At 39.9% G+C, this 26,309-nt stretch overlaps 2 protein-coding genes and 1 long non-coding RNA gene across 6 annotated transcripts in view; 1 reads left to right on the top strand and 2 right to left on the bottom strand.

Annotated features, from left to right (window-relative positions):
• Positions 1 to 1,138, bottom strand: part of ERCC5 (ERCC excision repair 5, endonuclease) — a 30,670-nt gene extending 29,532 nt beyond the window's left edge. Inside the window, exon 1 of the mRNA XM_010353079.2 lies at positions 807 to 1,138. Within this exon, the coding sequence (XP_010351381.2) occupies positions 807 to 894 (88 nt within the window). The 5' untranslated portion in view covers positions 895 to 1,138. The remainder of the gene's footprint in view (positions 1 to 806) is intronic.
• Positions 1,139 to 1,194: 56 nt separating this feature from the next.
• On the top strand, positions 1,195 to 3,836 carry LOC115894540. Its single transcript, XR_004054652.1, has 2 exons — positions 1,195 to 1,447; positions 3,688 to 3,836. It is a non-coding gene; the product is annotated as an uncharacterized LOC115894540 (long non-coding RNA).
• Positions 3,837 to 5,616: 1,780 nt separating this feature from the next.
• Positions 5,617 to 26,309, bottom strand: part of BIVM (basic, immunoglobulin-like variable motif containing) — a 44,786-nt gene continuing 24,093 nt past the window's right edge. For 2 of the 4 annotated variants that reach the window (XM_030921991.1, XM_010353077.2), the window contains exons 5-11: positions 25,402 to 25,497; positions 24,690 to 24,794; positions 24,378 to 24,472; positions 15,222 to 15,354; positions 12,307 to 12,393; positions 8,155 to 8,251; positions 5,617 to 7,326 (exon numbers count right to left, since the gene is read on the bottom strand). In XM_030921991.1, the coding sequence (XP_030777851.1) occupies positions 7,033 to 7,326; positions 8,155 to 8,251; positions 12,307 to 12,393; positions 15,222 to 15,354; positions 24,378 to 24,472; positions 24,690 to 24,794; positions 25,402 to 25,497 (907 nt within the window). In that variant the 3' untranslated portion in view covers positions 5,617 to 7,032. Of the gene's footprint in view, positions 7,327 to 8,154; positions 8,252 to 12,306; positions 12,394 to 15,221; positions 15,373 to 24,377; positions 24,473 to 24,689; positions 24,795 to 25,401; positions 25,498 to 26,309 lie in introns of all 4 variants that reach the window. The other 2 variants (XM_030921989.1, XM_030921990.1) reach the window with 1 other exon arrangement.

Below are 26,309 nucleotides of genomic sequence, written 5' to 3' on the forward strand. Positions count from 1 at the left end.
AAAAAATGGTAAAACACCTGTCCACACTACCCTTCCTCTTAGGAACATAAATGGGGCAAGACTCAAGCAAAACTGATGGTCGAAATCTACTCTTCTCTCCATACTGACCTCCCGGACGGGATAATAACTTTAAGATTTACTGTATTAATCGCGCTAAACTTCTCCCATTTAGGTAATTTATTTATTCCTCATTCCAATCCTGTGTGTAGATACTATCACCACCTCCACTTTGCAGATGAGAGAATTAAAGCAGAGAGGAACATAAAGCACTGCCACAAAGAGACAAACCAGGATGCACAGGCCGCTAAGACTGCAAAGCTGGGGAAAGCAGACAGGGCGGCCCTCCTCATCACCCGATTCCGCACTCAACCTACCACGGATCAAAAATATTTGCAGTGGAAAAAAAATAAATAAATAAAACATAGCAATAAAAACTACAAAAAATTTTAAAATACAGTATAACAACTATTTACAGATCACTTACATTGCATTCGGTATTACAAGTAATCTAGAAGCGATTTAAAAGATTACGGGAGGCAGTGCATAGTTTATATGCAAATACCACGCCATTATATAAGGGACTTGACGGAACTTGAACATCGCGGTATGGGGAGGGGGGGCTGGAACCAAAGCCCCGGGGATACCGAGGTACGACTGTACTTAGAAACCCTAGTGACAGAGATTCTATAGCGACCCTGACCCAAGACCATCATCCTGCAGATGCCACTCTGTCCCCAAGGCAGAGCCCCGAGAGGAATCCAGCCCGAATCCCTGCATCCCAAGTCCCAACGCGGCGTTAAGGATACCAACAGCCAGGATCTTCCCTTCCAGTGCCTCGGGGGTGACCTGACGCCCAGAGCACTCCAGCAGCTTCCAGAGCCCCTGGACCCCCATGAGGCGGCTGAGTCCTCAGAGCGGACCCAACAACTTCTACTCTAATTCTTCTACGACGGGCTGTACCGCCGCCTAGGACGCTGGGAGGAAGCCCTCCCTGCTCCTACACAGGAAAGATGACAAATAATACAGAAGCCACGATTTTCCAGGGGGGGAAAGCACTAACGGGAGCGCATTACAGGGGAGAGACTCCGGCTGCAACACGTCCCAGCGGCTGTCACCGCCTCCCGGAAGAAAGATAGGTCCAGAGAATGGCCGTTGGTGGGGAAGGGCAGGGCGTCGCTTCGCCCAACGCTTAGGCCCAAACGTCTGCGCCTCTAATGGAAGACCGGGGTGAGAGGGCCACGCAGGCGACGGAAACGGCCAGAAGATGTCCCTGCGACACCGTTCGCCTTTGCTGGTGGGTCCGCAAACCCACGAAGAATGGACCCGCTCGGCTTCCGTCTAATACGACGCGCAGGACGGAAGTCCTGCCTCCGTACCTGACGTATATTTTCTGCGCTTGCAGCACTCCGGAAGTGAGAGGTTTAGCTCCACTGTTGATTTCTTGTTGGTGAGTTGCTACCGCCAGGCTGGCATTCTGAAAGCGTTAAGCATTAAAACAATGTGCAAAAGCACCTTCTTGGTGGGGTAACGGGTTTTTGTTTTTTTGAGACAAGGTCTCACGCTGTCGGTCATACTGGAGTGCAGCGTCGCGTTCTTAGCTCACTGCAGCTTGGAACTCTTGCTGCCCTACCTCAAGCGATTCTCCCATCTCAACCTCTCAAGTAGCTGGGACCGCAGGCGCGCACCACTATGCTAGGCGAATTATTTTTGTAGAAATGAGGTCTCCCGGTGTTGCCCAGGCTGTGAGGTGACGATTTTCTACGCGCTTTTTTAGTATCGGTTTTTCACCTTTGCGCCGCCAGTTGTGAAGACACTTAACCCTAAATGTTGTTTTACACGTGAAGAGACAACCGAAAGGTGGATGCCTTCTTGGTTTTGTACTATTTATTTGTATGCTAGCACGTAGTAACCAAAGAGTAATAGAATGTAAAGCCTGTGAAAATGTTGGGGTCCCAACATTACTGAGCAAAAGGAAAAAGTCAAGCTGGGAACTGCTCAGGGCAAAACCTGCCTCCCATTCTAGTCAGACATCCCTCTGCTAACAGATAGATGCATATTCTGATTACCTCCTTTGGAAAGGCTTATCAGAAACTCGTATGCAACCATTTGTCTCTCATCTACCTGTGACCTGGAAGCCCTTCCTGCTTCGGAGTTGTCCCCACCTTTCTGGAAGGAACCAGTGTACTTACGTATATTGATTGATGTCTCCTGCCTCCCTAAAATGTATAAAACCAAGCTGTGCCCCAACCACCTTGGGCACATGTCATCTGGACTTCCTGAGGCTGTGTCACAGGTGTACTTCCTTAACGTTGGCAAAATAAACTTTCTAAATTAATTGAGACCTGTCTCAAATTTTGGGGGTTCACAAGCCTTAATCCTTGACATATAGTTTAGTTTTCTTCAGCATCTAAAATTTATAATGCCACGGCTTGTAGATCAGAAATAACTAGAAATCAATTAACAGAGTAACCCCAGGAAAAGCCACAGCTCTGGAACCCTCAGGCCAAGATTCAAATCCCCCCATCGTGCCTCCCTATGATGTTACTAAAGTCACAATTTTCCAGAATTTGTGTCCCCATCAGCAATCAGGGCATAAAAGCGACCTTGCAGACTTCAGGTAAGGATTCAAGGTGTTACATACAATGCACTTAGCACTAGTAACTACTCAATAAATGACAGTATTAGCATCCATATTTGTTCAAATTTGAACTAAATTTAAACTCAGTGAAAAGGCTGATTTAAGGGAGCAGGCAATTTTTTTAAGACTTCTTTATAACAGAAGCATATGGGAAATTGATTATTTATTTATTTATTTTAATTTTTTTGACAGGGTGTCACTCTGTCGCCCAGGATGGAGTGCAGTAGTGCAATCTCAGCTTACTACAACTTCCACCTCTCTGGCTCAAGTGATGCTTCTGCCTCAGCCTCCCAAGTAGTTGTGATTACAGGCCCCCACCACCACACCCTGATTTTTTTTTCTTTTTTTAAGACAGGATCTTGCTTTGTTGCCCAAACTGGTCTCAAACTCCTGGTCTCAAACAATCCTCCTGCCTCAGTCTCCCAAAGTGCTGGAGTTACAGACATGAGCCACCATGCTCTGTGGAGAAATCCATTTTTAACAAAACCATTTCTATGCCCAACAAGATGGTTCACAGTGGCCATGTTTGGTTGACCTAGTCACAACTGATTTTCTACAGGAATAATCCTGACAAAGTGTTTTTTGCATTTCCTTCATATGTAAAGTAATCCCCAGAAACTGTTCCCAGTTGTTATTTTACTGAGAGTAATATAATTGCCTATTCAGTATTTGTCTCTTCCCCATGGTAGACTGTAAACTTAGTGAAATGAAGAACGATTTTGTTGACTTACATCCCCCACTCCTGGCACTTAGCAGTTCTGTAAATATTGCCTAAATGACCTCTTAAGCCTCTAGTCTAAAGCTCTCCAGTGCACCTTGCAGTCTGTTGAAAGAATCTGCTTGGAGGTTAGGCTGATAATTCATTCAGATCTCATCTGAGACATACGTTGCATTGTGTTATGGTCTGAATTGTGTCCTCCAAAATTCATTTGTTGAAGCCTGAGTACCTCAGAATGTGACTATCTGAACACATGGCATTTAAAAATGATTACATTGAAATGAGGCCATTAGGATAGGCCCTAAATCCAATCTGACTGGTGTCGTTGTAGGAAGAGGAAATTGGTCCACATGGAGAGAGTCCAGGGATGACAGGCACAGAGGAAAGGCCATGTGAGGACACAGTGAGAAGGCAGCCCTCTCCAGGTGAAGGAGACAGGCCTCAGAAGAAACCAAACCTGCCTGGTCCTGGACTTCTAGTTTCCAGAACCGTGAGAAAATAAAGTTCTGTTGTTTAAGCCACCCTGTCTGTGGTGTTTTGTTATGGTAGCCCTGAGAAACTAAGACACTGTGATCCTAGGCAAGTTTCTTCACCAATGAAAGCCTCAGTTTCTGCCAGTAAAATGGGAATGCCGCCAACATCTTGTTGTTGTTGTTGAGCTATTTAAGAATTGACCTGATAATGGTGTATAATTTAGTTGGGTGAATCGCTGGTACAGGAGGGGTGGGAGTGTTATAGGTAAAGCTGAGATGCAGAATATGATAGATCCTAGAGGAGCTGCCTGAGCCCCTCCAGTCTGGGAGAAGACAAGTTGGGAATTATTGTAGCTGCTGCACCAACTTGGCCTAATGATGGCACACAATTCTTTAACAATAATAGTAGGAGGGAAAGGAACTGCGCAGAATTTGATCTAAATAAACTTTTATTTTTTTCTGCCCATGAGTTGGATAAAAACAAATAGCCAACATAGGTATTTGAGTATTATAAGTACTTTTAAAACCAAAGCAAAGGCTGGGCACGGTGGCTCATGCCTGTAATCCCAGCACTTTGTGAGGCCGAGGCAGGCGGATTACTTGAGGCCGGGAGCTCAAGACCAGCCTGGCCAACATGGTGAAACCTGGTCTCTACTAAAAATACAAAAATTAGCCAGGCATGGTGGTGCATGCCTGTAATCCCAGCTCTTCAGGAGGCTGAGGCAGGAGAACCACTTGAACCCGGGAGGCAGAGGCTGCAGAGAGCACCACTGCACTCCAGCCTTGGCAACAAAGTGAGACTCCATCTCAAAAAAATAAAGCAACATTCTTGAATATGAAATATTCTTTAGAAGAAACAGCAACTAAGGGGTGTATATTAGATTTAAAAGGAATTAGCTCCTTAAGATGCTGTCTAAAGGGCTCTCTCTAAAGACTCTGAATAGTAAAATTCACATCTTTTGGAATGATAATAGCAAACTCTTAAATAGCACTTCCTATCTACAAAGCACTGTTCTAAACACTACATGTATTAGCTTGTTCTTCAAAATCATTTATAAAGTAGATACTATTACCCCCACTTTACTAATGAGGAAATAGGCACAGAAAAATAATTAACCTTAACTTGCCTATATCACTACAGGTGATATAGCTTGTAAGTGCAGAGCCAGTATTTGAACGTTCATTTTATCTATGGGGATTCCTCAGAGCTGACCAATAAGTCAAATATGATGGGAATTTTACTAATCTTCTAAGACAAGTATGCAGTAACTCTTGCTTACAGCTTCTACGGGAAAAATAATCTCACTAAACTCAAACCTCATTGTGCTCCTAATAACTGGAAAGCCAAACTTAGAACACATCAAGACTTTTATAAAAACTGATTATGGTCAATAGTTTGAATAACTCATCCTCTTTTTCTAGGTGTCACCGTATCCTTTAATTTCTTATTTTATTTTGCATTTTTCTCCTTTCCTCTTGGTTCTTCCTACCTACCTCTTCTCTGAAATATTCAGTTGAACTGTATGAAATTGCTGATATTCAACCATTTTTGATCTACAAAGATGACAACTTCATTTGGTTCAAACTAATACAAGAATCAAATTGTCTATTTCCTATTAAATTAGAAATCTAAAATTATAGTCATAATGCATATTGTTTCATTAATAATAAAAGACTCAAGATGGTTTCTTATGATGTACCAGTTGAGCAGAATTGACAAATTATCATGTACTTCAAAGACATAATGGTACTTTCTACCTAAAACAAAGGTTTAAAAACATTCATACAATTAAAAGTAGAAAACAAAACTTTATTTGATGAAAACTTTTTAAAAGTTCCAGTATGAAGTAACAAAATCAACAACCTACAAATCTCTTTCAGTTCTTTGCATTTCAAGCAAAATATTCTCTTCAGAAAAATGACCATTTCATAATATATATCCCCTTCTGTAGGCTAGGCATGTATGAGTGAACAAATGGATATAAAATTCAAGAAAAAATGAAAATATTTTAAAAATAAAAATCTGAACCTTTTCCTTGAGGTGTATTGCGATATGGTTACCAACATATTCAGCACCTTGTAATCACCAAGTTACTGATTTGAGTCCTGGAACAAGACCCTAAAATTAAAGAACAAGAGATCCTAGTCATTTGTGAGTCACAGATTGGCAGCAGAAGAAAAACTGACAGCAGCTAGAGGAGCTCAAATACATGAAATTCACACTTCTGAAATTTAATACTCACTTCAAACAGCTAATTGTCTATATGATTTTTAAAAAAGGAAACAGCTCAGAGTCTGGAATATGGGTAGTTGTCCTCTGAGTGACTTGGGCATTTCTTACGCATCTTCAGTACTGTTATCAACATATGACTCCATATTGAGAGAGCAATCAAATATCAGGAGATCTCATGTCACAGATAACCCTGGGTGCCAATTGTTCTTTTACTTTATCCCTAAGGCAAACGTCATCTAGACTTACAAAAGTCTTTCAAGACCTAAGGTTCTTGTCAATATTTGATTATTACAAACCACATCAAGAAAGTAAAAAAATTGGAATCAATGCACTAAGTCATCCATTTTCACCAAAAGAAAGGATCAGTTTCTTGAGTCTTTTCTCTTTTGCCTCTTAGTCAGAATCCTAAGAACATAACCAGGAAACAAATGAGGCAAGCAAGATCCTGCTATAAATCAAAGAAGTACTAGACTCATGAAATAATTTTAAGCGCATGTCAACCATGAGTGAAAACTAGAAATTGATGGCCCCAATTTCTTTAAGGGCAGATGGTACTTTACATCTTGGTCTTGAGAGTAAAACTATCTGTAACAAATATCTAGAGATTCGAGTCATTAAAAAAGTCACTTCATGCTTAAGTATTTCAAATCTTGATGCTATTAAGTGAATTTGTGTTTGACTTATTTAGACAACAATTGTAATTTTATTGAATTTTGTGAAATTTTCTGTCCAGATTATTTCTATACTCTTAACTTGAAAGGACAATAATCTGTGCTTATCTGCTTATATATCTGAAATCACCCATCATAGTCATGTACAAGCTTAGTATCTGGAGAACTACAAGGTTATTTTTTATACCACAAGATCTGCTCCTATTTAATGTAGGCTTACTAAAATCTTCTACTGTCTTTATACAGTCCTCTATATAGCAGTTTCATATATAATGCCAGCCGTTCAGTACCAAGCACAGTCAATCATTCCCATCGTAATCACTGTAACCCTGGTAACCACTGTTCCTTCTCTCATGGATACTAGACATCTTTTTCCATGCCGACTCCTGATGGAAACTAGCACTGAAAGACCGGCCCAGACGCCCATGCTGCTTCTTGGAAATATTGTCTTCACTCTCAGATTTGGAAATTCCCTGGGCATGTGTTGGAGGTTGTGATTCTTGTCTAATGGTTCCAAATGGAAAGTTCCAAAGGCCAAATCTTTGCCAGTTAAGTCTCTGGAATGCTATGATGCAATGCAAATTTCCCCCAACCTGAGAAGAAAAAAAAATTGGGTGAAGAAAATAAAGGGAAATTAATTGTACTAATTTGTCCCTATGAACTCCCTTGTTTCTTTTTTACTTCACCTGCCTCAAAATAGTACTTTCCTTCCAGACATCATCAGAGCACCTTATCCTGCACCTTTTCTGATAGCTGCCTTTACAAAATATAACAATGCCCACCGGAGCCAAAACACCTTCCTCCCCGTGCCTCTCTACTACTTACTCGCAACACATACTAGAGAACTTCCCCATCTGCCTAATTCAAACACCAAGATCATTCCTCTTCCTCTCTCTCCTATTCTTCATATAGTTTTATGAGTAAGATTATATCAATGGGATATCATTTCCTGAGAGCCTCCCTCAAAGCCTTGTTTGTACACATGACTCTGCCACAAGGCCACAGTTAATCTGGCCCAAGCTGGGCTAAGACTATGGAACTGAACCCAAGACAGCTCAGTCTCAGTCTAGACTGTTCATCTGAAAAAGATATATAAGTTGAAAGATGATGATCATAAGAAGAAAGTAATCAGACAAAAGGAGAGCTAAGAACAATATATAGCCCCCAAAAGAGTGAAGCAGACTACCAATTACTTGGCCCTTGCTATCATTCCAATACCTGCTACCATCTACCATTCCTTTATGACTCCAGGTTATACCCCTTGCCCTAGGGTTTTAAAGACAGCCCTGTGTCCTTAAAATAATTTTCACTCCTCTTGTGAAATACAGGTTTCTGTTATTTACAACCTAAAGAGTGCTAAGTAAAGCAGTGCATTTTGGTCAGCTGGGAAATGCCTTCAAACACAATGGTGTTCTTCTTACCTTCTTTGTTTTTCTATACTGCAGTCCCCTCTCTAAGTGCCGGATATCCAGGTATTCTGGATTTTGAGTGTTTAGATCAGTAACAATATCTGCCCATCTATAGTTAAGAAGAAAGGATAAAGCACAATTTTCTTTAGGTCCAAAGTATCATTGCAATGGAATTTTTCATGAGCAAGTTGCTGCAATATTATCACAGCAATAACTGGCAGTAATTCTCTTATCTCAACATTGTTTCATCTACTAAACTAATAACTTCTAGTTTTATGACAATTCTGTTTATCCAACCATTGCCAAGGTTCTCAGTATACAATTGGTTACTCTTCCGACAGAATAAATAAATACCAACATATTAGATGACATCCTGCAGGCTAAAGCAGCAACATGCTATATTTCCTTTTCAATTACAGTCAAGTCCACTTTTAAAATAATGTAAAGTTAATATGTCTCTATTAGCAGACAACACAACTGTGCAGAAAATCCAAGGGAATTACAAAACAACTACTAGAACTAATAGGATTTGGTAAAGATGTAAGATTCAAGGTCTACATAGGTAAATCAATTGTAATTTTGTATTCAACCAGCAAATAATAAGGAAATGAAATTTTTTAAAAATCAATTTACAATAGCATCAAAAAGTGTAACGCACTGAGGAAAAACTTTTTATTGCAATATCTTTTGTTTTACTTCAATTGTTTTGGCAGTACAGCTGGGTTTTGGTTACACGAATAAGTTCTTTGGTAGTGATTTCTGAGATTTTAGTGCACCCGTCACCCAGGCAGTGTACACTGTATCCAATATGTAGTCTTTTATCCCTCACCCCCCTCCCAGACTTCCCTCAGGAGTCCCCAAAGTCCATTATATCATTCTTACGCCTTTGCATCCTCAGAGCTTAGCTCCCACTTAAAGTGAGAACATATGATATTTGGTTTTCCATTCCTGAGTTACTTCACTTAGAATTAATGGCCTCCAGCTGCATCCAAGTTGTTGCAAAAGACATCATTTCATTCCTTTTTATGGCTGAGTAGTATTCCGTGGTATATACATACCACATTTTCTGTATCCACTCATTGGTTGATGGGCACTTAGGTTGATTCTCCATCTTTGCAATTGAGAATTGTGTCACTATAAACATGTGTGCCTGTGTCTTTTTCATATGACTTATTTTCCTTTGGGTAGATACTCAGTAGTGGGATTGCTGGATCAAATGGTAGAGCTACTTTTAGTTCTTTAAGGAATCTCCATACTGTTTGCAATAATGATTGTACTAATTTACATTCCCACCAGCAGCGTAAAAGAACACATTGAGAAAAAATGTTTAACAAAAGACATAAAACTCCACACTGAAAAATTTTTTTTAAAAGTTGAAATTAAAGTTCTAATTAAGTAAAGATACAGTCCATGTTGTTACAATGTCAATTCTCCTAAAACTAAACTATTAATTCTTTCGTTATTTATGAGACAGGGTCTCACCTTGTCACTTAGGGAGGAGTGCAGTGGTGCAATCTCAGCTCACTGCAGCCTCGACCTCCCAGGCTCAGTTCATCCTCCCATCTCAGCCTCCCGAGTAGCTGAGACTACAGGCACATGCCACCATGCCTGGCTAATTTTTGTAGTTTTAGTAGAGATGGGGTTTCACCATATTGCCAAGGCTGGTCTCGAAATCCTGAGCTGAAGTGATCCTCCCACCTAAGTATTGGGATTACAGGCGTGAGCCACCGCACCCAGCCGAAATTATGAATTCTATAGATTCTATCCTCATCAAAATCTTAACAGGCTTTTGAGCAAAAAGACAAATCCTAAAATTTTTATGGAAAAGCCAGGGTCCTAGAAGAGCCAAAACAATCTTTAAGAAAAAGAAAAATTCAGAAAATTCGTGCTATCTAATTTCAGGATTTAGTATAAACAATTCAGAGTCTGGCATCAGTAAAAGGACAGACAGGTTAGTAGGACAGAGTCCAGAAACAGCCCACACATACAGTTTTCAGCAGAGGCACCAAAGAATTAAATGAGGAAAGGAAAATCTTTGTAAACAAATGGTGCTAGAATAACTGGATAAACACTGGGGGAAAAAATCAGAGTTGACCTCTACCACATACCACACACAAAAGGTAATTAAGGCCAGGCATGGTGGCTCACATCTGTAATCCTGGCCCTTTGGGAGGCCAAGGAGGCAGGATCACTTGAGTCCAGGAGTTTTAAACCAGCCTGGGCAACACAGCAAGACTCCATCTCTACAAAAAATTTTTAAATTAGTAGGGCATGGGGGCACACATCTGTGGTCTCAGCTACTCAGGAGGCTGAGGTGGGAGGATCACTTGAACCCAGGAGGTCGAGGCTTTAGTGAGCCATGATCATACCACTGTATTCTGGCCTGGGTGATAGAGACCCTGTCTCAAAATAATAAAGAAATGGATCAGAAATCTAAACATAAAATCTATAAAGCTTCTAGAAAAAAACAGGAAAGCATCTTTGAGGTCGTGGGGTAGGCAAAAATTTCTTATTAGGCACAAAACACATAAAAGAACAAAATTGATAAAATAAATTTAATTAAAATTAATTAGAATTAGAACTTCTGTTCATCAGAAGGTTTACAACCACTTTGGAGAATTTTCTCACAGTTTCTTAAATATACATCTATACTATGAATCAGCAATTCTAGTCCTAGGTATCTTCCAGGAGAACAAAACATATGTCCTCTAAAAGACTTGAACAACAAAAGTGACTTATCCATACAAAGGAAATGATTTGGCCATATAAAGGAATGAAGTTCTAATCCATGCTGAAACATGGATGACACTGAAAACACTGTATTAAGTGAAAGAAGCCAGGTACGAAATGCTACATACGAAATGTCAAGAACAGGCAAATCCCAGCCGGGTGCAGTGGCTCACGCCTGTAATCTCAACACTTTGGGAGGCTGAGGCGAGGGGATCACTTGAGGTTAGTAGTTTGAGACCAGCCTGGCCAACATGGCAAAACCCCGTCTCTACGAAAAATACAAAAATTAGCTGGGCATGATAGCAGGCGCCTGTAATCCCAGCTACTCAGGAAGCTAAGGTAGGAGAATCTCTTGAACCTGGGAGGTGAAGGTTCGGTGAGCTGACATCACACCACTGCACTCCAACCTAAGCAACAGAAAGAGACTCTGTCTCAAAAAAAAAACCAACCAAACAAACAAAAAAGAATAGGCAAATTCCTAGAGACAGAAAGTAGATCAGTGGTTGCCAAGGCTCAGGGAATGCGGAGTGACTGCCAAGGGGTATGGGATTTCTCTCTGGAGTGATGAAGATTTTCTGCAATTAGATAGTGGTGATTGGTGCAGAACCCTGTAACTATAATAAAATCTATGGAATTGTACATGTTTTCCCTTTTCTTGAGGCAGGATCTCATTCTGTCACCCAGACGAGAGTGCAGTGGTATGATCACAGCTTACTGCAGCCTCAATCTCCTAGGCTCAAGCAATCTTCTTGCCTCTTTTTTTTTTTTTGGTTGTGACATGGTCTCACTATGTTGCCCGGGTTGGTCTCGAACTCCTGGGCTCAAGCGATCCTCCCACCTCAGTCTCCCAAAGTGCTGGGATTACAGGCATGAGCCACCGCGCATGGTGGGTGCGGTGAACTTTATGGTATGTGAATTATATTTCACTAAAATTTTTATATAATTTGTTTCAAGGCTTGTACATGAATGTTCCTAACAGCTTCGTTCACAAGAGACGAAACCTCAAAGCAATTCAAATGCCCATCAACAGGAAAATGGAAAACAAATTGCAGCATGCTTATGCAACAGAATACTACTCAGCAATAAAAAAAAAAATAAACTCCTGATACACGTGACACAATGGAGGAATCTCAAATATGTTACTTAAGATATTGACGCAAAAATAATATTGTATGATTCTGTTTACATGGAATTCAAGAAGAGGCAGAGCAAATCTGTGGTGACAGAAATCAGAAGAGGGGCTTTCTATGGAAATTGATAGGAGTAGAGAGTGAGGGTATTTTCCATGGCAATGAAAGTGTACCATATCCTATTTGGGTGGTGATTATACAGGTGCATTCGTTTATCAAACTAATTATATACAACTAAGATCTGTGCATTTCACTGTCTCTAAATGTTACCCCAATTAAAGAAAATAAAGGGAAGTCAACATACTTTTTACAGTGAATGGCAGGATGTTTTCTACTTGATTCTCCAATTAAGATCCAATATTCAACTTCCTGTGGTGAGAGAGGTCCCCTGCTAAACATAAAATACATTCGCAGTAAGTTTAATACTTACTCCCTTGAGTATATTGCTTCAACTATATATTAATAAAAGGCATACTAGAGTGTACTCAAACACGGCATTCATTCATCAAGAACAGACATTAGAGCTTAGGTGAGGGTAAATTTCTATAGGCCATTAAAGAGAACTCACAAATGAAATTTCAGCCTTAATCCTCTATTCAAAAATCTAGGGCTATAAAATGTTTTAATAGACCACCTCTAAAATTCTAGGAGGAAAAAAAAAATCCTGGAATGCTACCTGCATTTTTCCACTACTCTTCTCCTTTCACTATGAATTCAAGACATCTCAAAAGGCAGCCTAAAAATAAAACCCTAAAGCAATGGAGTCTCTAAACACACTGATTTCCTAAGCCCATCCCTGGACATTCTAATTCGAATAGGTCTGGAGTACAGCCTGGGGATTTGTATAGTTTTTAAAAAAAAATCTCACATGATTCTTAGGTAAAGACAAGTGAGGAACTCTCTTTTAAAGGGTACAAAGTCGGTTTAAAACCATGATTTATATTTGATAAATGTCTGAAATAAGGTGAAGATGCAGGATGAAATAATAAAAGAAACACACAGTATACCTCACTTACAAGAAATTCCACCTCCAAAAAGATGAATAAAGCATTTCAGCATTTGGAGAGAACAAGAGTTCCCTCTTGCTCCTCATTCACAAAACACAACTTCCAGCTTCCTGGTTCTCCCAGGTCATTCCAACCTGTCTCAGAATCCCTCTCTTCCCTAAACCTGAGGGGCCTTTGAGTGGGGCTCCAAGGTCACATGGCCTCCAACCCCAAATAACCCATCCTGGCTGGGTGTGGTGGCTCACGCCTATAATCCGAGCACTTTGGGAGACTGAGGTGGTCAGATCACTGGAGCCCAGGAGTTCAAGACCAGTCTGGGCAACATGGTGAAACCCTGAAACCCTGTCTCCAAAAGAAAATAGAAAAATTGGCCAGGTGTGGTGGTGTGTACCTGTAGTTCCAGCTACTCAGGAGGCTGAGGTGGGAGGACCACTTAAGCCCAGGAGGTTGAGGCTGCAGTGAGCTATGATCTCACCACTGCACTCCAATCTGGGCAACAGAGCAAGGACTTGTCTCAAAAAAAAAAAAAAAAAAGAACCCATCCTGTTCCCATGACCAAGCCAATCCCTTTGCTCAAAGTATTCATGGCTCGTGTTTTCACCAATTCCTTTTTTTTTTTTTTTACAGAAAGGGTCTCGCTGTGTTGCCCAGGCTGGAGTACAGTGGCATGATCTCAGCTCAACTGATCCTCCCACCTTAGCCTCCCAAGTAGCTGGGACTACAGGTGCGCACCAACAAACTCAGCTAATTTTTGTATTTTTTGTAGAGACAGGGTCTCACTATGTTGCCCAGGCTGGTCTTGAACTCCTGGGTGCAAGCTATCTGCCTGCCTCGGCCTCCCAAAATGCTGGGATTACACCACTGTACCCCACCCACCAATTCTTAACAAGACACTTCTCCCTTGGATTTGAACCATCCTGGTATTATCTCAACCCATCATAAGGAAAAGTGGCTAAGCAAGAAAAAAACCATTAAAACTCAGTCACCTTCTCTTTCTTAGGGATCATCTCTTCCAAAAAGATGGAAGTTTACCAGTAAAGTTATATAGTTAATAAAACAGAAACTCTGGATTAGGCAAAAAAGAAAGATAACCATGAAGGTCATGTAGTTTCTGACACTGGAAATAAACATTGGCTCAGAGCTTCCTTGCAATCAGGACAAAGGGGGAACCCAGATAAATTCCATGTTCTTCACTTTAAGAAAAGAAGATGCTTTTTAATTTACTCAGTTGTGACAATCTTCTTGACACTAGATTCTGCAATACATTGTACATGTGGGACACTGGATGAGGCACTAAGACATAGTCTGTAAAATCCTTTGCAACTGTTTTATAATAAATGTAAAAATTACTTTTCAGGAAGAGTGTGGTGGCTCACACCTGTAATCCCAGCACTTTGGGAGGCCCAGGCAGGAGGACCACTTGAGGCCAGGAGTTTGAGACCAGCCTGCACAATACAGCAAGACCTTGTCTCTATACAAAACACAAATTAATAAATTTAATGAGCTGGGCATGGTGGTGCATGCCTGTAGTCCCAGCTACTCAGGAGGCTGAGGCAGGAGGATCGCTTGAGGCCAGGAGTTTGAGGCTGCAGTGAGCTATGATTATACCACTGCACTGCAGCCTGGATGACAGAGTGACACCCTGTCTCTAAGGGAAAAACAAGTGACTTTTCAAATGACTTTTTCCTATAATGACTGAACAACAGTATCTGAATGGATATTTTCAACAGCACAATTAACTAAATGCAATTCTACAGAAGAATAAGTCATAATGCTTAAAGAAAGAATAGTCTAACTTGATGTCAGGAAAGCAGATCACCAAGCCTTCCAATTTCAGAGACTTCTAATATTTTTTAATTTTTTTTTTTTTTTTTTTTTTAGACGGAGTCTCACTCTGTTGCCCAGGCTGGAGTGCAGTGGCACGATCTCAGCTCACTGCAAGCTTTGCCTCCCGGGTTCATGCCATTCTCCTGCCTCAGCCTCCCAAGTAGCTGGGACTACAGGCACCCGCCACCACAACTGGCTAAATTTTTTTTGTATTTCTAGTAGAGACGAGGTTTCACTGTCTTAGCCAGGATGGTCTCGATCTCCTGACCTCGTGATCCGCCCACCTCGGCCTCCCAAAGTGCTGGGATTACAGACGACAGCCACAGTGCCTGGCTATTTTTAAATATTTCTTAAAATGCACTTTCTAAAACATGTCAATGCTTACCTGAATGCTTTATTAGCTTTAACAGGGGTTGCTTCGAAGCCAATTGGACAAAAATAATGATTTTGGCAATGATAGATATAAGCCAGCGATTCATCTTTCAATCCACGGGTTAACTTCGACAGGGCCCCTGAAGCTATTAAAAACAAACAAACTGAAAGCCCATAAAGCACTGTCCACGCTTTACACACAGGACTGGTTAAGGGCTTAAGGACAGAAAACACATTACTTGGAACACACTGACACTCCTGGGGAAAAACAAGAGGCTATTGATAGGTACAAAAAATGTTAATAAATGTATTCTGTTTTACTCTTTAAACTGAAATTCAGATAAGCTCATTAGCAAACTAAAGAACTAAAATATGTCCTTGCTTACCAAAACCTTCTAATAACACACATAGTTGTCTATGAAATTTAATGTGTCTAAAGCCTAATACCTAGTGTATTCAGCAATGGTTTCAACTTTTCTGGTTGTACACAGCTATCACTTAAAATTCCGAACAAGCATGCCCAATATCAGCACATGCATTTGTGAAGTATATACATATACCACTGTACTAATATGTCTTTATAAAAGATATACAAAAAGTTGGAATTTAAAATTAGGTTAAAATATAGAGGTTCTAATATATATGCAGTACACCCATCCCAACTTAAAAGACTACTGATGTATATGAATAAAAATAAACTCCAGGTAATAAACAAGTTCTAAAAATGCAAACTTCTCCTACTAATGAGACAGCCAAGTAAAAAGGGCTGGGAGGATGGGGTTGGGCCTCGGGAAGTGCCCACTGTTTGCAGTGGGGAAGAGCCTAGCCTCTCCTGTCCCTGTGTGGTAACCTGGGATTCAATCTGTGAGATGAGGGCCTGTTAGCAGGAACCCTTCTCGCTTTGCTGAGGTTTTTCCTTTTCACCCAATAAATTCTGTTCCCCCTCACCCTTCACAGTATTTGCGAGCCTAATCTTTCCTTGTTGTGTGATAAGAACCCCGTTTTTTCTACAACACTAACACACACTTTAATCTTTACACAAAACTTATGGAGGCTAGAGGAGTAGCCTTCAAAAGCCAAGTGACAAAGATAACATCTCTACAGAGACAGGCTGGTAGTACCACCACACCCTCTTATATCCACTCTTCCTTGGACATTTGCCATAACTATAATAGTGGTCAATTTCAAAAGTATTACCATAAGAAATGACTTTTTACCAGCACTTAGTACTCAAAGCCATTAACTGAGGTTTCATTAACTTGCATCTCCCAGAAGAAGCTAAATTATTTATTCATAAACAGCCCATTAAAACTAGAAATCCTAAAAATAGATGAAGCAGATGAAAGCTTCCAAGTCACAGTTTCAATGATTGACTTTCTGGCCACTGAAATAGCTGAAGACTACTAAGAACAGCAGGTCCACGGCTGTAGCAGAGAGCCAAGGAGTGATGCACAGTCCCTCAAGTCTATTAGTAGGGAAGATGGAACAAGTAACTTTTATATAAAGTGGAATAAGATAGTGCCACAAAAGGGGTATAGAATTCAAAAGAGAAAGAGCACATCAGGTTTGAGGAGTCAAGAAGAAGTAGCATTCAAGATGAAACTTAATGAAGTGTCAGGATTTCAACAATCTAGACAGAGGAAAGAGCATTAGGAGAAAACAAAACCACTGGGGAAGAAGGAATGTACTCAGGGAACAGCCCATGATCTAGTTTATAGAATAAAGGGTATGATGGTATAGAGAAGCCTACTGTGGGACAACCCAACAATTTCAGGCCAAAATCAGAAAAAGATCACCCTCTGAAATAAAAGATAGTAAATACAGCATTTTTAAAAATTTATTTATTTATTTATTTTTATTTTTTTTGAGACAGGGTCTTGCTCTGTCGCCGGGCTGGAGTGCAGTGGCGTGATCTCAGCTCACTGTAAACTCTACCTCCCGGGTTCAAACGATCCTCATGCCTCAGCCTCCCAAGTAATTGGGATTCCAGGCACTCACCACCATGCCCAGCTAATTTCTGTATTTTTAGTAGAGACAGGGTTTCACTATGTTGACCAGGCTGGTCTGAAATTCCCAACATCAAGTGTTCCACCTCTCTCAGCCTCCCCAAGTGTTGGGATTACAGGCGTGAGCCACTGTGCCAAGCCAGTAAATACAGCATTTAATACATTAAGGTAGTCGTCCAAGAAAGTAATTCTGTGTATGAGAAGACACAAATGTATTACTGAGGGAAGCTAAATTCAGAATGAAGTTGAGTCTGTACTTCAGTATATCTTTAAAATCTGAAACTGAAGCAACAAAGCAACCACCACCAAATGCAGACCCATGATCTGCACGGCATAGAGAAAGGAGAGCAAAACTACAGGAATTCACCAGCCTGCTGCATGGAGAAGAGCAGGTATCCTGAGCAGCCAACAAGAGAATTCTGGTCCCTTTGAGATTATGTTTCTTACTTCAAGTTACTCCATTAACATTCTGACATTCTGAGTTTGCTTGGTATGAGCTTGTCCTGTAGACCCTGATCATCTATAGAGGAATGCTAGATAACTCCAGAAGAACTTACTAGAGTATATTTTTACATCTACAAAGACAAGAATAGCTTCTGAAACTCTGATAGGTAATCCAGCAACCTAACATTAGTCTGCAAGGTCCTTATTCCCCTTTAAAAAAAAAAAATGCCCAGGCTGGAGTGCATGGCACAATCTCAGCTCACTGCAACCTCCACCTCCCGGGTTCAAGCAATTCTCGTGCCTCAGCCTCCCAAGTAGCTGGGATTATAGGTGCATACCACCATGCCCAGGTAATTTTTTGTATTCTTAGTAGAGACAGGATTTCACTATGTTGGCCAGGATGGTCTCAAACTCCTGGCCTCAAATAATCCACCCACCTCGGCCTCCCAATCTGCTGGGGTTACAGGCATAAGCCACCATGCGAGCCTCCCCTGACATATTTTAAATATAACCGGTACATGGAGGACAACAGGGGAAGACCAATCTGTGTCAGCTTGGAATGACACTAAGCAGTTTATGCTGTAAGCAAGCACCAGACAGCTCCTAAAGAGGAAAGAGGTATACTAGCACTGCATGTTCAAGAGATTTATGATTTGTGTCTAATATGAATTGGAGAAAATCAGTACATGAGGAAAACAGAATACTAATGCATTGTCCACCTGAGATGTACTGAGGTGCTGCAGTAAGCTGGTAGCAACAATCATGGCAAAGGGATATGTGAGTTATATAGGAATGAGGCCAAAGATGAGTATTCTCTGTTAAGCAAAAGTTATGAACTGCAATACCTCCTAGAAAAAAACTAATACATGAACATAAATACAATTTTCAAGCTCGCTGATTTAAAAAAAATGAATCTGGACTTGCCTGGCACAAATGTTGGTGGCTAAGTGAACCCATACTTTGAAGTTATCTGAACAGAGACCTAATGTTGGCAACTCCTAGAATAAATTTTCATTGTGGCTAGTGACATCTCTGAAAAAAAATACTCATATTAACAGCTAAGTCTTATCAAAAGCCCCGGACTTCGCTTTTATTCCATTAGTGTGCTTAATTTACAGTTACTGAGAGCCCATTGGAAATAAGCACCGGGGAGTCCCTGAATCACAGCAGCGTGGTCCCCAGAAAAACGTAAAGCCCATTGTGAAAAACAGGCCTAGCGGTCCTTAAAAAACAATTTAAGCACAGAGAGAAGATCCATTTAAAAGTGTTTTTAAACAAACAGCGCTACTGACAACGGTTTTCACCAGTGAACATCCCAGAAAGAAAGGAGAAAGCCTATCTCTGCAACTCTTTCTTCTGCAATGGCAAAGAACAGAAGAGATGTCTGCGCTTTACACATGAATCACCCTACCCCCTGAATACCATCAGAATTCATAGGGTAACATGTGATGTCGTGGGCATCATATCTAGAATGTAAGGGCTACACAGAACAGTCCCTATGGTCAAGGAGCTGGACACTCACATTAAACAGGTGAAACATATAAAACATAGCACATAGCAAATGGAAAATGATGGGTGTGAATAATCATTTAGAGGAATCCAGGGCTAAGGTAGTCAAGGAACATATCAGAGATGAAGCAGGGCTTAATTGGCTCCCCCAATTAGGAAAGGTAAAGACAAAAATATTCCAGGAGGAGTAGACAGATTAATTATGTTTCCAGAAATGCACACAGAAAAGCAGTAAGAAGTCACATATTCTGAAAAAAAAATGAAAGTAGGAATAAAATTTGAAAATATATTAAAACCTACTCAAAGAAATTACAGTAACCACCTCAACCTCCTAACAAAATGAAAGAAAAAAAGTTAAGGAAAATAGGTAGTTTATCCCATTCCTCAATGAAAAAGTGTGAATATATGCTGAAAGAAATTTAAACACATAGATTAAAAAAAAAAAAAAAAAGTCACTGGGACCCAATGCTACACATCCTGATTATTAAGGGAACTGGTTAACACATGCACCAAATCATTACATTTAAATAAGTCACAAAGAACTTGGGAGGTACCAGACTATTGGAAAATAAAATAAATAAAGTACGGATATTCAAAAGATCTACAAATGAGAATTTCTAGCAAGATTATAGTATAAAATCTGAAAGTTGGACAGGACAGTTGATCAAAAATCTTTTAAAATTCCAGAATAGTGGTTCCTAAGTCAACTCTCTCCATGGTCCTTTTAGTGTTTTATTTCATTCCATTAATTTAAAAATTATATATCCTTACTTTGGGAATCTGATTAAATTTATATGGCTGATGTGTCCTCGATACCCAGAGTTTCTTTGATAGATTTTGTCTCTTATTCTAATTTCTCTTGGTCTTCCTGCTTCCCCTCTTTTCCTTTATTTTCACTGACCCATCTCTTCATCTATCTTCTCACTGTATCTAGATACTGCTGATATTAATAGAAAAAGCCATGAACTGCTCTAATGAAGTCCTCTTCTAATCAGCAGACAAAAAGAAAACAAGTAAAAGGAATTATGAGTCTTGTTCTGGTGTCTCCCAGGGCCCTACTCATAATGCAGTCTTGAGACACAAGACTGAGAACTGCATTGTAATAGCTTTCCATTATGTCTAACACATAAGTATGACATTCGCTCCAGTGATCATTTCTATACTCCCAGACATGCATTTTGGTCCACACCCCATTAAAAGAGATATAAAGCCACCCTATGAATCAATTAAGAAGTGATTCTGAGACAGTCTTAATCTTTTACTGTTTATAATGTAAAAGACAATGTTCACGGCACTGCTAAGATGTAAAGTTGAAAACATCAGATTCAATGAGTTGGCTCATTTCCGTCCTTAGGAACACTTGAAAAACTGTCAACTGAAAGACTCCAGAAGACAGAAGGAGGATGCACTGGGTTCTGATGGAAAGCAGGGCCGACCTAGCACACAGGTGCAGGTGAGTGTGTGTCTGGGAGTGCGGGGAGGGGAGAGCAGTTAGGAGCCAGAAAGATGAGTTACAGAAAGGGAAAAACAAAACATTTTCCTTTCCACATCACAAGACAGAGCTCTTGCAAAGGAAGAATGCCAGCTTTGGAATGGACAACAAAATTCTCTCCTAGAAGTTTCCTAACCCCAATCTCCTGAATTCCTCCTGCCTCATTTCCTCAATTGAGAATTCATTAAATTAACTCCTATTGAGCACCTAAGTATCAGGCACTGTGATGCAAAAACGAGTAAGAACTTGGCCTGATCATCAAGGAAGGTAACTCTAGTTTTTCTGCATGAAACCATATGGTGCACTAAGAATTACCTCGCAACGAAATCAAGGTTCTACCAGAGGCACACGTGCTGCTGTGACAACCCAGGAAAGGAAGGGATTGAATCCTGCCTGGCAAGCAGAAGAAAAAGCCACCGCCCACCAACCCCCAAGTTTTCCCGGGACACCACTATATCCATCTGTTATGTTGAAGTCCAGAATGGACAAATACATAGGAATCCACCAATCACAAAGATATGAAATCCCACATTCCACATGCTCCACAGCAGGGCATCTCATTGGTGAGGCACATAGGCCTAAGGATGACCTTGTGAAGAACAGGGAAACAGCGAGGAGCCCAGCATGGCTGAACACCAGGGGAGGCAGGTTGGAGCAGTATACTCGAAAGCCAGTCCCTCAAACACCATGCTCAGGAATTTAAGCTTCATCCTCTAGGTGAGGGGTTGGCAAAGTCCCACCAACAGATAAATCCAGTCTGCAGACTGCAGCCTGTGTTGAAATGGGCAGCAAGATAAAATGGTTTTTACATTGTTAAAAATCAAAAGAAAAAAGGGTCAGGCACAGTAGCTCATGCCTGTAATCCCAGCACTTTGGGAGGCCGAGGTAGGAGGATCACTTAAGACCAGGAGTTCAAGACTAGCCTGGGCAACATAGTGAGCCCCCATCTCTAAAAATTTTTTTAATCGAAAAAAATTTAAAAATAAAATTAAAAATTACCCAGATGCAGTGGCATGAACCTGTAGTCCTAGCTACTTGGGAGGCTAAGGGGAAAGGATCGCTTGAGCCTAGGAGTTCAAGGCCACAGTGAGCCATGATCACAGCCACTGCGTTCCAGCCTAGTGGATGGAATAAGACCCTCATCTCTAAAAAATAAATAATAAAATTTTTTAAATTTCCAAAGAAAAATAATATTTTGTGACATGTGAAAAGTATGTGATATTCAAATTTCAGGCCCATCGGTAAGGTTTTTCCAAGGACACCACCATATCCATTTGTTCACATGTTGTCTATGGCTGCCTTCGAGATCCAAGCAGCTGCATCAAGCAGCTGTGACTGCCCCAGAACCATGTGTCTCTCAAAGCCAAGAATATTTACTATCAAGCCTTTTATTTAAAAATGTTTGCCAACTACTGCTCCTCTAGGTTAATGATTTTCAGTACTGACACATCCAAGTGGTTATACAAGATGACCCCCTTTGGGGGCACAGAAACAAAATATCAGAACATTTATTTATAGTGATCCTCATATTTCAAAAAGAAATTAAGCTTTACTAGTATTTATTCTGTGGATTGAGTGTGGATGCTCTCTACACTATACAACCCTACATCCAAAGGTCCCAGGTCACACATGTGCTTTCCTGAGAGAGGGGCAGGAACTCCACATGGTGGTGCGGGCTCAGGTTGCTAATTACTGTGCCTTGACACCCTCACCCTTTCACTTGCTTTCACTGAGCTGCTATGTATTCAGTTTACAGGGTGCAAAATGTCATTGGCAGACATTTTATAAAACTTTTAATGAACACAATTGACAGAATCATTATTATACCTTCTAATAACTAGAGAATGACTGTGAAAATCTTTTGAACAAAAAAAGGTTTGGCACAACATTCAAGAACTATACAAGACAATGCCAAATTATGCATTTTCTTTTCATGGCACACGAAGACACCTCAAATAAGATCCAGAAGAAACAAGAGACAGCAAAATCGGATATATACACATTTCTTACATTACACCAAATACAGAGGAAAAAAGTTTCAATAGATTTCAAAAATAAAAGGATTTGAAAATATGAGTAAGGAATGAGATTATTTTTTAAAGCATATTTTTCAAAGAACTACATATTTTAGAATAAAAATGATTGAAAACCTCTTTTAAAAAACTCAAATTCAGTAGACAGTATAAAAAGCAAACTAGACACAGCTGAAGAGAAAATTATGAAACAGGATAATATATCCTTTCTTAGTTTTTCATTGCCTGGTCACTTACTGAGAGTAGTGTAGTTACAGTCTCACTAGAAACAGAAATAAATAGCAACACAGCATTTAAAGCTGTGTTTTCCAGAGGGATAGACAGGCCCCATGTGAATGCATAGAATTTAGTCAGTAGGAATAAATGCTAGCACTTACTGAGTCCTTACTCTGTAACACAGCATGTTGAGTACATTACAAATATGTCTCCTTTTATCCTCACACTGACCCTATACAAATATAGAAAGATAAAAGGTCTACATCAAGGCTCAGCAAGTGACTCGTTCAAGGTCACAAAACTAGTATTTGTAGAAACCAACATGTAATCTCCAAGCCTGCCTCCAAGTAACCAACTCGATATCCCCAATATAGGTCAACAGAAAGATACCTGACTTTGTGCTCAGTCTTTTACCTTGGTAAACCATATACCCTCTATTGATAACAATTCTCTTCTTGATTAATCCTTGAGTCTTCTTCACAAACAGTCCTGGACCTTTGACTTCTGTGTCCAGTTTTAGCATGAATCCTGCTAAGTCAGTTTAGAGAGAACCCACAACCCTTAATATCTAATCAAGTTCCTCACGGGCCTCCCCTACAAACTCTTGATGTCTCAGACCTTGACCTGCCTTTAGCAAGAAGTCTGTTAGGCCAGTTTAGCAAGAATCCCCATACCCTTACCCCTCTTAGTAATTTTCCACCCCCAAACCCCTTGCTGTGTCCATTGGCTATAAAGTCCCAGCTGTCTTTGCTGTATTCAGAGTTGAGCCTGATCTCTCATCCCTATTACAATAAGCCTTTCACAAGTCTTAAATAAAGTCTTCCTCACCCTATTAACAAGTGTCAGAATAATTTTTTCTTTAACAGTGTATTATAGTTTTCTGATTTATACAGTCAAAAGATTGTAACAATTTTAAAAATGGAAATTGCTAAATAGTACCAATTATTTAATTAGCACATAACTAGAATAATCCTTGAGATCAACTCCATTAATATTTCTGTTATAACCAAGACTATTTTATAGCAAAACTTTGTCACTTTCACAGTCTATTTTCCTGCCATTATATGTTACCACACAGGTCTAACATCAAATATTCTCAAATCCTTACATTCCTTCTCAGGAAGAAAAACTGCTAACTCCATGCTGCTTCCTTAGAGTTTTACTAGCATGTGCGCGCACACACGCGCACACACGCACACACCATGGACCCAAACAATACAATATGTTAGAGTAGTGTTTGTGATATACCTTAAAGTTCTAAAGGTTCTACATAAAAAGGTGAGAAGAGGCAAAATATTAAACTGCATATTAGAAAGTGCCCTACAGATTACATGCAAGTAACAGACTATATTGAGGGTTTACATAATGTCCCAGGAAGCTAAACAGCCAGTCTTTGAGATGAACTCTAAACCGTGTGTGTGTGCATGTGTGTGTGTGTGTGTGTGTAAATCTTCTATATGTTTACCTACCAGTTTCTCCTGCTGTTTTGTTCTTCCCATGAGGCTTATATAGAACATAAGAGCATCCTTTTACATGGAAGTGGTCATTAATTTGCCTAAACCACCTGAAAATAACAAGAAGATTTGCTCATGGCAACAATTCTACAACAAAGATGGCATTATTCCAATTCTAAAAAAATCCAGGTATAGCCCAAAGTTGGTATACCCATGAGAGGTTGAAGCCCAGCAGCTGGATACATGCTTTACTATCAACACACATCTACAGCATTATTATTTTGCAAAACTAGAAACATGGTATTGCCTCTAAGAGGATCTTCATACCTCATAAGTGTTGTATTTCCTGTGAAAGGACCAAACCTAATATCTTCAAATGGAGGTTGAAAGCCCAGAATATGTAAAGCTTCTTCTTGGGTAATAGGTGGAAGACTACAAAAGAAACATTCATTGCCTTTCATTTTTCAATTCCAGTCATATGCAAATACAACCTATCTCAATGTTAATATGTTTGTCTGATTTGCAAATAATTTTAGTAATATTTTTCATTATTTTATTTTATTTATTTTTTTAGAGACAAGGTCTCACTCTGTGACCCAGGCTGGAGTGCAGTGGCATGATCATAGCTCACTGCAGCCTTAAACTCCTTGGCTCAAGTAATCCTCTTGCCTCAGTCTCCTAAGAGACCAGAACTACAAGTACATGCCATTGTGCCTGGCTAGTTGTTTTTACTTTTTTACTTTGTAGAGATGGGATCTTGCTTTGTTGCCCAGGCTGGTCTCAAACTCCTTGGCTTCAAGCAATACTCCCGGCTTGGCCTCCCAAAGTGTTGAGATTACAAGTGTGAGCCACTGCACCTGGCTCATTTTTATTTTATTGAAAATAATACATGTGTATATTTTAAGCTAAAAGACTTACACTAAAATACAGCAGGGTTTTTTAATTTATAAAAAATCTATTCTTAAAAATTTTTCTGTTATAGAAAAAGCAACATCAAATTCTTTGGAGTTTGAGGATACTGATAAATGGACATACTTACTTTCCAGCTCCCATTGTGCTATATAAGAAATTCCAACAAGAAATTAATGAGGAGATGCCACAAGAAGTCTTATACTGTGGTCGGCTTATGCAGTACCTGAGAAAACAAAAACTGTTTTCTTCACTTGAATGAATACAAAATATGCATGCTAGAAATAGAAAACTCATGGCAATTAAGGGTGTTAATGTAATGAAAAGTTTGATCTCCTAAGTCAATGTAAAATCTTCCATATTCACTTATTAATCATGTCATAAATATAAAATAACAATAAATCACCTGCTTTAATAAAAACAGCTAAGTATAACTAACTACCAGTTAAAGTGGATGCTATCCAAACCAATGGGAAAAAAATTAATGATACATAAATTTAGACATCACCTTTTAAAAGTTTGGTATAAACTCCTGGTTGAACTGCATACATGATTATTTGCAACTTCAGAAATACAGGAGAAACAAAGCATTACCCCCACGTGTCAACTTCTCAGAGAAATTCTCCAACCCAAACTAAAAATCATCCATTTATTACCCACTTGTCCATCTAAAATCCCTGGGCAAGGAGCCACGAAGCAGTGCTTCTCCTGTCACAGAGAATTTTAAAAATGAAATACAAAATCCTTCCATGGCATGATTCAGTGGCACTAAGCAATCCAGATAATTTTCAAACTGTCATGATTCAAGAGAAGAAACTGGGGCGAATGTGAACAGAAGGAGAAAGAGACAGACTATTTATTTATTCTGCTTTAAGAAGAAATAGGTTGGCTTTCTTTTTTTCTTTTTTTTTTCTTTTTTTTTTTTTTTGTTTTTGAGATGGAGTCTCACTCTGTCGCCCAGGCTGGAGTGCAGTGGTACAATCTCGACTCACTGCAGCCTCCATCTGCTGGGTTCAAGCAATTCTCCTGCTTCAGCCT

Source organism: Rhinopithecus roxellana, chromosome 18, assembly GCF_007565055.1.
Source record: "Rhinopithecus roxellana isolate Shanxi Qingling chromosome 18, ASM756505v1, whole genome shotgun sequence".
NCBI lineage: Eukaryota > Metazoa > Chordata > Mammalia > Primates > Cercopithecidae > Rhinopithecus > Rhinopithecus roxellana.